General features: G+C 38.9%; 1 protein-coding gene across 1 annotated transcript in view; it reads left to right on the plus strand.

The window, feature by feature from the left end:
* The first annotated feature begins 4582 nt into the window (after window positions 1–4582).
* The window catches only part of LOC116101066 (glycine N-acyltransferase), a 21752-nt gene continuing 11881 nt past the window's right edge, over window positions 4583–14453 (plus strand). The window contains exons 1-4 of the mRNA XM_031384760.1: window positions 4583–4884; window positions 7967–8061; window positions 11965–12072; window positions 13642–13768. Of these exons, the coding sequence (XP_031240620.1) occupies window positions 7981–8061; window positions 11965–12072; window positions 13642–13768 (316 nt within the window). The 5' untranslated portion in view covers window positions 4583–4884; window positions 7967–7980. The remainder of the gene's footprint in view (window positions 4885–7966; window positions 8062–11964; window positions 12073–13641; window positions 13769–14453) is intronic.

The raw sequence follows: 14453 nt of genomic DNA on the forward strand, positions 1-14453 counted from the left end.
CATCAGAAATCCACAGAATATGGCATTTGATATTATTTATTCATCTGGCTAGAGACCTGTCTGTGCCTAACAGAACCCCTTTCTCAGACTCAAAGAAGAAACTGAGCATCATTTGAGCTGCTCCAGCTGTGGCGAGATAGCCACTAGGCAAAAGTTGCCTCTTCATCTGCAGATGGTACTGTCCAAAAAAGGACACACAGGCTTAGGACCGCTTATATCTGCCGAGACAGAATAGGCCAGTCCTTAAAGTTCCTGTCCTCAGACATTCATGGGCCAAAAGGCTGAAGATTGATGCTCCAACGTTTTAAAGGGCTGTCCAGGTGTCCAGCAGTCTCTTATTAATTGTCAATATTTCTGGAAGCTGTGTTAAGCTTCCCCATATATTCTATTATTCAGTCATTCCTCGATTTCTGGTGGAGTTGAAAGACTACGAAAGTTAGACGAGATGCAGGATAAGTTGTTAAGAAAAACTAGTGCAGGTGGCTGAGAAAGTGTTTTAAACGGAGAAAGAAAAAGGAAAGTTACAGAAGGACTGTGAAAAGGCATAGTGAAGAGATAAACCATTTAAAAGAGTGTCTTTAAAGATGGAGTCTAGTGTGAGAGTCAGAAGGAATAAGAGGCTAGAGAGCTAGAGATAAGGACAAGAAAGAAAAGAAGCTAGGAAGCTTGAGAGCTAGTAAGGTAGTGCCTGACAATAGAAGAGAGTTAAGGAGTTCCCCTGGCAGTTATGTTAGAACTGTACTTAGAGATTGCAGGGGCAGCTACAGGAACATCCGCTATGGTATTGCAGCATAAGGCTTATAGAGAGTTAAGAGCTGCCATTGATTTAAATATAGAAGAATGTTGCTTTTATGTAAACCATTCAGGAGTCATTAGAGACTCCATGAGTAAGCTCAGAGAAAGACTGAATAACCATAGGCCCATGCGTGCTTAATAGATTAGTTGCCTTTGTTAGAGAAAGAATAAGTGCTGTTCTTTCTAAGATTCTAATGTTAGGCCAACAATATTATACTTTGCTAGGCCAGGAAAATCTAAAATATAATGATACTGATATTTAGTTCTATGATTAGAACTATGTACTAGAAGAAGTGGAGAATGAAAGGCTGGAGAACCTTAGAATTTAAAATGAGGGCATTTAATAGAAATGTATGTATAATGTGTAGAATTTACCTAAAAGGGGGCATGGAAAACCTCTCCCACAAGCCAAAAATGGTAGAGTAGCTAGTTCCAGGAACCTGGCTAACTCAGAGCCTCAGGGCTCTGGTTCCTGATACCTGCCCCTCCTGAATGATCCACAATTAGGGTAGAACTAGGAATGAAGGTCTACTGGTTTATGAGACTCTCCACCCTGTCGACTGGTAGATGAAGATTATATTCCTAAAATGAATATGTTCCCCTCCCTAACTGAATACCTTGGGTTGGGTCCCTCTGAAATTTTCCACTATTTTTATGTTATGTTTCCTTGGTAACCCTCTCCCTGCCCCCAGCTTGTGATCTTTCCCTTTAAATAACCTCACTTCCTGTGTTCGGGGTCGAACTTCTCTGGCCAACATGGTCACGAGATCAACCCCGGTACTGGTCTATCCCAAATAAACCTCATGTGATTGCAGCAAGTTCGGTCTCTCGTGAGTTATTGGGTGGTCGCGTCATCCCAAGACTTGAGTAAGGATCTCCCCAGTTCTGGGTGTCTTTCAGTATAAATAACAGACCCACAAAATTCTACCAGAGAACTTCTACAATTGATAAATACCTTCAACAAAGTGGCTGGATACAAAATTAACTCAAAAAAAAAGTCAGTAGCCCTCCTTTATATAAATGAGAAATGGACTGAGCAAGAAATTAGGAAAATTTAGATTGAGGAAACACCACTTACAATAGCCACAAATAATATAGAATAACTTAGTTTAACTCTAACCAAGCAAGTAAAAGACCTGTATAGCAAAAAGATCTCCCTTGCTCATGATTCAGTAGGATTAACATAGTTAAAATAGCTATCTTGTCCAAAGCAGTCTACAGATTCAATGCAACTCCCATCAAAAATTCCAGCATAGTTCTTTATAGATATTGAAAAGGCAATTCTTGAGTTCACATGGCAAAATAAAAAGCCAGCAAAACTAAAAACAATACTGTACAATAAAAGAACTCTGGTAATTCTGCCTTTTAAATTCTTTTAAAGTACCCATATAATTTCCCATAATGCCTGCACCAATCAAGAGTCTACAAACCAACCAAAGAGTACACATGGTGGGACTAATGGCTCCAGCAGCATATGTATAGCAGAGGAAGGCCAAGTTGGTCATCAATGGGAGGAGAGGCCCTCGGGCCCTGTGAAGGGTCTATGCCCCAGTGTAGGGGAATGCCAGGGCCAGTAAGCAGGAGAGGGTGGGGTGGTAAGCAGGGAGAGAGGGGAGGGAACAGGGGTTTGTTTTTGTCTTTGTTTATTTTTATCTTTTTTTTTCTTTTGTTTTCAGAGGGGAAACTGAGAAAGGAGATATTGTATGACATATAAATAAAGAAAATGTCTTATAAAAAAAGAAAAAAGAGTCCTACAAGCCATCAGAATAGTTCTCCCTTTCCATACACCAGACAATAGGTTTTTTATTCTTTGAAAATTTTCATTCATGTATACAATGTATATTGATAATATCTGCCCCAACTCCCTCTCTCTAACTGCCCTTATTCCCCTAACACACCTGCCTTCCAAATATCAAAGAAGTTAAGAGACATGTCCAAGGGAAGAGGAGAGTGGACACATTCCTTGTCCTTTGACTGGCTACATGTTTAAGTAAGTGAGCTGAAGAAGACTGAAGAGGAAGTGTCTGCTTCTAGAATTGGGATAAACTGGATTCCTCTCCTTTGTTGCAGTCAACCTTTGTGATTTACATAATTGATGGGTTAATCCTATTGATGGTAACAAAACAATTCAGTATGGCTTTGTTATGGAGAAAGTCAAGGCCAATCATAATGGCTTCAAATCATAAGTGATGGGGATGGGAATTGATATGCTGAGAAGACTCAGGATTCCAATAGAAGACCAAAAATGTGTAAGCTTGCACAGTGCCAGTCTATTGAATGAAAGAACACACAAGCTCTTTTGACTATCTATGTAGACAATAGCTTCCTACCCCTTTCGCTGGTCCTCTAGTTTGAACATCTCTTCTTTCCTTAGCAAAAGCCCTGAGTAGCTAGGAAAATGGTACTGATCAAAGGACCCTATAGTGTCAAACTTTCCTCCATAGTGGTTTCACATAGGAAATCTGGAACTGAAAGCTTTTTAATGACCTTGTCTGCTCTTACAGAGATGGAGCAAGTGTTAATATGTATTGACAATTTATAAAGAAAAGCCTCTATCACCAGGAAAATGTAAATAAATATTACATCAAAATTCCATCTCACTCCAGTCAAATGACTACCTCAAGGACTCAAACAAAAGTTTCTGGCAACAATGAAGTGAGCAAGGAACTCTTATACAGAGCTGCTGACAATGTAAACTAGTTCAGCCACCACAGAACTCAGTATGGATGTTTCCGAAGGAAATTAAAAACAACTCCATGTGTTCCATCCACACTACTTTTGAGGACCTACCAAAAGAATCAAAGATTAGTACAGAGATTCCCACATACCTATGTTTACCACTACACTATTCCTAATTCACAAGGCAGCCATCAATAGGTGAATGGATGATGTGAATGCGTTATGTCCACTTAAAACAGAGTATTATTTAGTGATAAAGAAGAATGTAATTACTTTGCTTATAAGAAAATGTACAGAACTGGATGGTCATCCATGAAACAGGCAGACCCCTAAAGATAAGTATTTTCTGTCATATCTGGAAGCTATAAATGAGGTATGGTAGGAGATTTGGGAGAGGAAAAGGGGGAGGAGATAAGAAAGGGTAATGGAGGAGGCTAATATAGATATTGTGAAAAATCAAAACGTATCTTACACATTAATATGGGAATTTAATAGAGCCCCTTTGTTGAATTTTAGAAAGAATAAAAGATCTGTAAGCTAAATACCTTTCTAACTTCACCACAGTGGTCTTTGCTTTCTGTCTCCATAGAATTGAGATTTAGAGCTAGTTGTTTGGCCCAGAGAGTCAAGGTGATTGCTAGTGAGCCTGACAATCTGAATTGGATTCCCCAGGACCCGGGAAATGGTGTAGAGAGAGAACCAGTTCCCCCAACTGTCCTCTGTCCTCCATACATGCTGTTGGCCCCTGTCGCCCATGTCATGTAAAATAAATAGATGTAAATTTGCCTTAAAGTGAGGTTAAGAAGTCCCTACACCAAGTCCTTGGATGTTTAACAGTATGCTCTAAAAGGGCAGAGCTGAACTACATTTTGCCCTGAGAAAAGGTATTCTTACTGTGCCAAAACTGCAGGCAAGTCCCTTTCTGGCCTACATAGAAAAAGATAATATTGAGCTCTATGAATCAGACTTCCTGCCGTGTTGCTGTTGCACATATTTGACAATAAGAATGGGAAGGAAGAGGGTATTACTTACCTAACTGCCCCTTTCCACCCTGCTGGCTCTTGGTAACTTTGGTTTGCACACTAATAGCAAGGGGGGGGCAAAGAGCAAGGAGATGTTTAGAAGAAGAGAGAAGTTCAGAGGGCAGTTGTCAGCCTAGTCTTGCAGAGCCAATTCCTACAGCACGAGGCCAGCAAAGAAGGGAAGGGTTAGATTCCTGGAGAGCTGACGAGCAGAAGATTTTGTCAATGTGCTTAGAGCAAAGTCTACATTTTCTGCCTTAGTTCAGTTAATTTCTGGAAAAGAGACAGCAAAGTTCACTCATTCTTCAGGTTCTCACTGAGCCTGCTGTTTCAGACTTTCATCTCCCAGAAGTCCATTTTTACGAAGACTGTTGAGACAGCTTTCCAGGTGAGGATTTGACTCAGAGAAGCAGAGATCTGTAGGATGAATTAATCTAGAGGTCAAATTAACACACAAGAACTCTAGATCACAAAATGTTAGTGTACAATTCACAGGCAATGAGTAGATTTTAGATATTCTTTAAAAATATCTATCATCTATCTGTCTATCACCTATCTATCTGTTTGTCTTATTTATTTTTACTGATCTATTTGTTTATCCTTATGCCAATGTACTCTGTCTTGATAACATCAGCTTTCTAGTAACAACAAGGCTTACACTTACATGAATTTCATCAGCAGTTGTGTCCTGTCCCACAAATGGAGCCTGGGGGTTTCGTGATTGATTAGATCAATTTATATATAACTAACATTTTATTTTATTTTTTATCTAAATGCATTTGTGCATGTGCCACAGGAGTAGATCCCATGGAGGTGAAAGGAAGGTGTCAGATTCCTTGGAGCTGGAGGTACAGGCCAATATGAGCTGATATGAGTAATTTAAACTGTAACTTTAAGCTGTAAACTTAATTTGGGCTCTCTGGAAGAGAAGCTTAAGTGTCAAAACTCCTCTTTACTTATCTTCACAATTGAGAGTCTCAAGATTCCCCCTCTGTGCTCCACTGTGGACACTTTCAATAGTGTCTTTGACCCTATTGATCTTTCTCTGTCACTGTCTAATCTGCTGCTGATCACATGCTATGTGTTTTTGTGTTAAATGTTCTACTGTTTTCATTTTCGTGAGTTCTCTCTTGGTCCTTTAAAATATTTTTTTATCCTAGGTTTTGTTTTTATTTATTGTTTTAGCTAGTGTCCTTTCTTTTTTCTCTTCTGTTTCCCTATCTCTATGTCTCCTGTCTCTGTCTGTATTTTCTTCTCTGTTTCTCTGTCTGTCTGTCTCTGTCTCTGTCTGTCTCTGTCTCTGTCTCTGTCTCTGTGTCTCTGTGTCTCTGTGTCTCTGTGTCTCTGTCTCTCTCTCTCTGTCTCTCTGTCTCTGTCTCTGTCTCTCTCTCTCTCTCTCTCTCTCTCTCTCTCACACACACACACACACACACACACACACACACACACACACACACACCTCAAACTCCAATCTCCATATACTCAACTTTCCCCAGTAACTTCACTTTGCCCATCACCCAGAAACTGAAACTGTAAACTTTAAAAACAAAGCTGATGCAATTGGTTGTGGGGAACAGAGTCCAGGGTCTGATACATGCTAGACCAAGAGCTTGGCAAGTGAACCATTTTTCTAGCCTCATGTTATTTTCCTTTCTCCAAGGTCATAACACTATGTCATTTGGCAACTTGTATGCCAACCTTCAACACAGTCTAGAATCATCTAAGGGAAAACTGCCCAGATCACATTAGCCTGTGAGCATGTCTATGGTAAATAATATTAATTGATGAAAGAGGGCACCTCTCTGTGGGCCACACTATTCCCTGGGCATTGGTCCTGGAATAGATAAGAAAACATGAGCCTGCTAGCAAGCCAGAAAGCAGGATTTCTCCATGGTTTCTGCTTCAAGTTCCTGCTTGAGTTTGTGCCCTGACTTTCCTCATCTATTTTTTTGGAGGGGGGCGGGTAGAACGGGGGGTTTCTCTGTGTAGCCCTGGCTGTCCTGGTCCTCACTCTTTAGACCAGGCTGTCCTTGAACTCAGAAATCTGCCTGCCTCTGCCTCCCAAGTGTTGGGATTAAAGGTGTGTGCTACTGCTGCCCAAGATCCTCAGCTATTGACAGTAACTTGTAAGCTGAAGCAAAAACTGTTCATTGCTTTAATTGCACTTGGTTGGAGTGTTTTACCATGATGACGAAAATCAGACTAGAGCATTATTTAAATTGTGACTATCTCAGGTAGAATGATAAATGTAGATCCTATTGCTCAGAAGCAGAAAATCTTTCCCTTGCTTTTAAAAGTCCACATGATTGCCTTGTTCTGGCCTGGAGCCTGACAGCTCATGCATAGCCAGTTTCAATGCTAGTTCTTTCCAGTGCACTTTCTTCTTGCCTTCACTGAGAAGTTATTTCTCTCTATTCTAAATATCACTATTTCATTACAGAACATTGTGACACAGACTTCCTTCCCTTTCTAAGTAGTTAGGCTACTATGGAACCAACATGGTGTCAATATTGATTGATTGATTGATTGAACAATTGGTTGATTGACTGATTGTAGATGATGCTCACATTCCAACATCCAGTTGAAGTAAAAGTAATACTTGCTTATGAGAATTGGTTCTCTTTTCTTCTACTATGTGGGTCCTGGGGATCAAACTTAAATCATCAGCAAGCATCTTTGCCCATGAGTTGTCTTGCAAGCCTTTACATGGTATTTTCTAGTGTATGTCATAGACTCAAGGATGAGGCTTGGAGAAAGAACTATACAAGAAAACCACAGAACAGTGTTGGGATGAGAATAGCAGCTGGAATGCAACAGCTATAAAAGTTTCTTGTTTATATCTAAAACCCGTCAAAGAACCCTACATTAAGGTTATATCAAAACATCATGCAATATTAACTCACATGACAAGAAGGAAGAGGACAAAGGAACACCAGCAATAAAATAACACAGTTGAGCATTGCTTATATGACCAACATTCTACTGAATACACTGTATGTTAGTTAAACAATTCAGCCCCATAAACACTCTGTGACCCTCCTTTTCCTTCTCATATGAGCTAATATTGCGTGATGTTTTGATGTAACCTTAATGTAGGGTTCTTTGACATGTTTTAGATATAAACAAAAAAACCTTTACAACTGTTGCATTCCAGCTGCTATTCTCATCCCATCTACCTTTTGTGAAATCAAGGCGCTGAGGCTAGGTAACTTCCCAAGTAAAACCATTACTGGAGATGCCAGGAGAGACACTGATGCAACAGAAACTCAAAAGAATAAAATGCACTTGTTCAGTATATGATGAATCCAAGGGCAAAAGGGGGAACTGAGAAATCAGAGAGAGACTCCTGTGCTCTCTGGAAATCTTATGTTTCCTTGGAGATAAAAGGATGTTACAGAAGGGGAAATTTGTCTATTTATACAGAACTTTTGTTTCTGTCATTAATGAGTGTTCATTTATTATTGCTTTAGGTTAAAGTGTCCTCATGATTGTTCCAATACAAGGTGCACAGATGCTACAAATGCTGGAGAAATCCTTGAGGAAGTACCTTCCTGAATCCTTAAAGGTGACTAAAAAAATGCTAAGAGAAGTAAAGATAAAGTATATGTGAAAGAGCTGAACATTTATGTTTCACTATGTGTGTGTATGCATGTGTGGTGTGATTGATGTGTGTATGGTATGTATACATGTGTGTGTGGTGTAACTGATGTGTGTGTGTGAATATGCATACATACATATGTAGTGTGATTGATGTGTGTGAATATGTATGCATGTGTAGTGACTAATGTATATGCATATACATGCATGTGCTGTGTGACTTATATATGTATGTATATGCATGCATATATGGTGTGATTGATGTGTGTGAATACGCATGTATGTGTAGTGTGATTGATGTGTATGATGTGTATGCAAGCATGTGTGGTATGATTGATTTGTGTAAATATGTATGCATGTGTAGTGTGATTAATGTGTGTGCATATGCATGTATGTGCTGTGTGACTTATGTATGTGTGTATTCATGCATGCATGGTATGATTGATGTGTGGGTACATACATGCATATGTGGTGTGCTTGATTTGTGTGGTGTGTACATGCATGGATAGAATATGTGCATGAGTCCCAAGGGTTATGTCCAGTACCTTCATTAATCACTCTCCATCTTATATATTGAGAATCTCTTGATGAAAATGGAGCTCAGCAATTCAGCAAGTATAGCTAATCAGGTTGTCCAGGACATTTCCCTGTCTGTGCCTCCCAAGCAATGGGATTACAAGTAGGCCATCAGAACTACTAGGCTTCTATATGAAAACATGGGTTAGAACTCTGAACTCTAGTCCTCACCCTTGGGTGGTGAGTACTCTATCCACTGAGCCATCTCCCCAGACTCTATGAGATATTATTTTGAACAAACCCATATCTCAAAATTTTCCCATTTAATTTACTCTTTTCTTTTCAGTATATTTTCTATTATATCTGTGTCACTGGTTAAGAATATGGAGATATAGTCATGTATGAATGTACATACCTTTAATCTCAGCACTTGGGAGTCAAGAAAGAAGTGGTTCTCTGTAAGTTCAAGGCCATCATGCTATGTGAGTTTCAGGCCAGTCAAGGATACATAGTGAAACCCTAACTCCATAAAATGAATATGGAGATATAAATAAGCCATTTAGCATATTATGTTAGGCAAGACTGCTTGGGAGACTGGTACTTGCCTGCAAGCCTGACACCCTTGGTTTGATCTCCAAATCCCACTTGGTGGAAGGAAAGAAGTAGCTCCTAAGAATTATCATTTGACCTCCACTCGTGTGCTATGACAAACACATCTCACCAATAAAATAAATAAATGAATGAATGAAATGTAAGAATAAGAAGGGGCACATATTCCCCCATGTCTCATCAGCAGTGAGTTGCAGCACATTATGTGCACACGTGGCCTTCACTATCTGCTCATTGAAGTTTTTCTGTTGCTTCTTCTCAAGAGACCCTCCTTAGCAGTCCTTGAGATGTTCTGGAGTTTTCTTCCACAGTTAACTGAGGGTACATATTAATGTTTAATTAGTTCATTTCAAAAGAATGCTTGCCATGTGAAAGGTAAACCATCTTGAGTGTGTTTGAAGTTAGTAATGGGTCTGTTGCTCTGAACTTAATATGTATCAATCTGTTTTGGGGTTGGCTCCCATTTTTACCCCCCAAGCCTCATTACAACTTATTAAAGACCCTAGGGTTAACCAAGTCAGATAGAGAGATATAAATGCTTACATTTATCTATTGGTGAGTTAAGGTCCCTAATATTTTTTTATATTTATACCATTGTATATTTTTTATATTCTTTCTTTTTATTTAATCTTTTTTTTACACTCCAGATTTTATTCCCCTCACTGTCCATCATCCAACTGTTCCACATTCCATATCTTCTCCCCACACACCTGTCTCCACAAGGATGTCCCTACCCTTCCACCTCCTACCCTACCAAACTTCTAAACTCCCTGGCCTCCAGTCTCTTGAGGGTTAGGTGCATCTTCTCTGACTGAACCAAGACCTGGAAGTCCTCTACTGTATATGTGTTAGGGGGTCTCATATCAGCTGGTGTATGCTGCCTGATTGGTGGTCCAATGTCTGAGAGATCTTGGGGTCCCAGGTTAATTGAGACTACTGGTCCTCCTAGAGGGTCACCCTCCTCCTCAGCCTCTTCCAGCTTTTCCCTAATTAAACCACAGAGGGCAGCAGCTGCTGCCCATTGGTTGGGTGCAAATATCTGCATCTGACTCTTTCAGCTGCTTGTTGAGTCTTTCAGAGGGCAGTCATGCTAGGTCCCTTTTGGTGAGCGCTCCACAGCCTCATACTGTTAGGCCTTGGGCTCTCCCATTGAGTTGGATCTCAAGTTGGGCCTATTGTTGGACCTCATTTTCCTTAGGCTCTTCTCCATTTTTGTCCCTGTAGTTCTTTCAGATAGGAACAATTATGGGTCAGAGTTTTGACTGTGGGATAGCAACCCCATCCCTCACTTGATGCCCTGTCTTTCTGCTGGAGGTGGGCTCTACAAGTTCCCTCTCTCCACTGTAAGGCCTTTCATGATTTTTTTTTTATGAAATGATATGAAATTCACTCTAGTGAAGCTTCAATATAACTATGTGTTTGATATATATATATATATATACATGTATATGTATGTATATATATGTGTGTGTGTGTATTTGTGTGTGTGTGATGTATGTATGCATATGTGAGTTCGCATGTATATCTTGTGTGTTTATATGTATGTAAGATAGTTCAAGTGTATTTTATTTGTATGTATATTTCTGTGTGTTTGTGGCCGTGTATATGTATGAACATATGGATGTTTGCTTTTGTGTGCATGCATGTGTGTGCTTTAGAGAAGAAATATTTCCAGATTTGTGCTACTCTATAAGACAAATTTCCTACAAAATACATCCATCAAACATGAAATCAGTGAATTCATTTCTCTCCTCTAGCAGATTGGCCACTGTTTTTTTTATAAAGAAGAAAAATATTAGCATTCCTTTATTTGTAGATTGCTTTTTATTTTTTTCATTTATTAACAATAGATTGATGACATAACCAAACTTGTTACTTACCACCGAAATAAATCTGTGTCAAATCAAACTAAAACCAAAACTTTCCATTTTTGAAAAGCCCAGTGATATTAGCCAAGACCCTCTATATACCTTGGAAATCCATAGGAGTCAGGAAATCTCCCAGAGAGAAAGCATATTTTTCTTGGAAATTATATCATTTGATATTCTATGAACAAGTAACTTGAGCTACCTTTATGTTAAACAACTATTTTCAGAAATTATGAAGACTAAAAACATTTTTACATGCTTTGTTATATAGAATTATAAAATATAAATTTCTCCATTCCCTATGTTAAAAGTGAATATCAAACATTTGAGACAACTCTGGGTGTTTCTCAGTGGTTTTGTTGACAAGGTTGCTTTTTCAGCTTCTCAGATTTTATAAGGGAACACTTAAACCTTTAGTCTCTTAATAGTCACACACATTTACTCTTAATGGAAATTTGGAATTTCTAAAAGGAAGGTGTTCTTAAAAATTGTTCATTTTGCTGGGCACTGGTGGTACACGCCTTTAATCCCAGCACTTGGAAGGCAGAGGCAGGTGGATTTCTGAGTTTGAGGCCATTCTAGTCTACAGAGTGAGTTCCAGGACAGCCAGGGCTACTCAGAGAAACCCTGTCCCCAAAACACTGTTCATTTTATTTGTCTGAATAGTTTACTACATATGTTATGATTCATATTTGAAGACAAAATTTTCATCAATTGAAGCTGAAAAAAAAAAGTGTGTGAGGTTGTTTGGCCTGGATTCTTCCTTAGCTCCTTGTCATTACCAACTGTCATAGTTTCATAGGAATAACTTCTGACCTGACTATAAAAGGTGATGTTTCCATTCCTTTCAACAAACAAGCCATCTCTTTTCCTTGCAGGTTTATGGGACCATCTATCACATGATCCATGGCAACCCATTCAACCTAAAAGCCCTAGTTGACAAGTGGCCTGATTTTAACACAGTGGTTGTCCGCCCTCAAGAACAGGTAAAGTGACAGGCGTGAAACAGATACACCTTTATGGCCATTCATGTAGACTCTAACAAAACCTATCCTGTGCTATATTTAAGAATATACACGTATGTAAGTATACATGTATACATATGATAAAAATTAGTGAAAAGAAGAGGCCATGAATTTGAAAAAAAAAAGTATATGGGAGAATTTGGGAGGAGGAAAAGGAAGGGAATAATTTAATTATAATCTCAAAAACAAAGTTGATTCCAAAGAATCAACTATATTATATTATAATGGTAGTTTCTAGACACTGAGGTGCTACTAGAAATTGGGATACTACTCGTGAAACTTACAAAATTACACTTAGTGAGAAAGAATAAGTTAAAGAGAGTTATTATATAATATTTTGACTGGTTACATTTTATTCTGAAGTATTTATACCAAAAATTCCACAACTATATATTTTAATTAGGTAGGCTTATTCATATCACAAAGTTTATATGCACACATTGTGCGTATATTCCACAATGGCATTTCAATTTGTGGTGGACCAAATGTATGGCAATAGCCCAGTCAAAGTATATTGCCTAGAATGGGGTGATAGCTTCATAAGTAAAGTACTTGCTACAAAAGCGTGAGGACCAGGGTTTAAACTTCAGAACCTACTCAGGTGTGGCGATGTATGTTTGTAACCCTAGTGCTAGGGAGAGAACACAGGTGGCTCTTTGGGCTCACTAACCAGACACATTACTTGCTAGGCATATTCTAGGCCAATGATAGACCCCCAGGGAAAAAACATGGATGACACCTATGGAAGGACACCCAAGGCTTTCATTTGTCTTCCACATGTAACTACACACATATATAACATACATACAATCTCTCTTCTTCTCTCTCTTTCTCTTTCTATCTCTCCCTCCCTCCTCCCCCCATCTCCCTCCATCCCTCCTCTTCTCTCTCCCTCCCTTCCTTTAATAGCATTGTAACCATTTTGATTTGTGTAATCATAATCTATGATACTCATCATACAGAAGCATGTGATATCTCTCTTCTTAGAACACCTTGCCACTCTTAATGTTTGTCTATACTTCAATCTTGCAACAATAATTACAGTCCCAATGTCTGTGTTTTGATTAAAAATGTTAATGTAATATATTTATAGCAGATAATATTATTTTGTAATGTTCTAACTTAATTTGAATCTTTGATTATTTGATCTTGTTCTCACAATTTAAATCATTCAGAAATAATAAGATTATACTAATAAAAGAAGCAATCTTTTGTTACTTAAAATCCTTACAATACAGAGCAGCAGAGATGGCACAGTTCTCAGGAACACTGGCTTCTTCAGGGAATCTTATTTCATTCTCAGGATATACATGGCGGCTCACAACATGTGTGACTGCAGTTCCAGGAAATACAATGCCCTCTTGTAGACTCCCTGACAACAAGCATGTATTAAGTGTACAAACACTCATGCAAGCAAAGCACCCATACACATAAAATAATAAAACTTTAAAAACTTAAAGTGTAATGGAACTAGCATTACAATCATAAATGATAAACAATGTGTGTTATCTCTTTTCTCTGTGATAACAGGAAATGGCAGATGACCTTGATTTCTACACCAATACTTACCAAATCTACTCCAAAGACCCCCAGAACTGTCAGGAATTCCTGGACTCCTCAGAAGTCATTAACTGGAAACAACATTTGCAGATTCAAAGTATGAGTAATGGGAGAGGGGAGCTCTCCCTTCTGTGTCTTGTCTCATAAGGTTTCCGTGCTTCCCCCACCAAGTTCTGTGTCCTCAGACAGATGTGTATCACTTTTCTTATTTGTAAAAAGGAAACTACTAGACAAGGGTTCTTCAGAGGAATGGAACCTATGGAATGCATATATATTTATATATACCAAAAGGAGACTTATTAGCTTGCTTTACATGAAAAGGACTCTAGTCCAATAATGGATTTCTGCACTTGGAGAGGCATAGAACTCAGTACCTACCCAATCCACAAAGCTGCATACTTTGACAATTGCAATTCAGTGACGATAGATTGGAAGTTTTCTGGAGAGTTACAGGTACTGTGCTCAATTTGGAAGTCTGATGTCAGCGGAGGACAATAGCAACAATGGTAGACAATAGACAGTAGGGAGACATTGCTTTTTCCTGAGACCTCTCTTCATCTGGATACCCGTAATGATGTGAAGCACTTTGAGAACTAGTTTTCCTCCCTAACTTAATACTCTTCCAGACTCTTCCAGAGGTATAACTTTTAGATGGTTCTAAATTTTGTCAAGTTGACAACTGAGGCACATCATTACAATAATTCCTATTCCCTGATGATGGGTTTGGTTCTTAGCGGCGCGTCTACAGATACTAGATACAGGCAGCTCTGTGTTTTGGAGGT

Source organism: Mastomys coucha, unplaced genomic scaffold (assembly GCF_008632895.1).
Source record: "Mastomys coucha isolate ucsf_1 unplaced genomic scaffold, UCSF_Mcou_1 pScaffold21, whole genome shotgun sequence".
Lineage (NCBI taxonomy): Eukaryota > Metazoa > Chordata > Mammalia > Rodentia > Muridae > Mastomys > Mastomys coucha.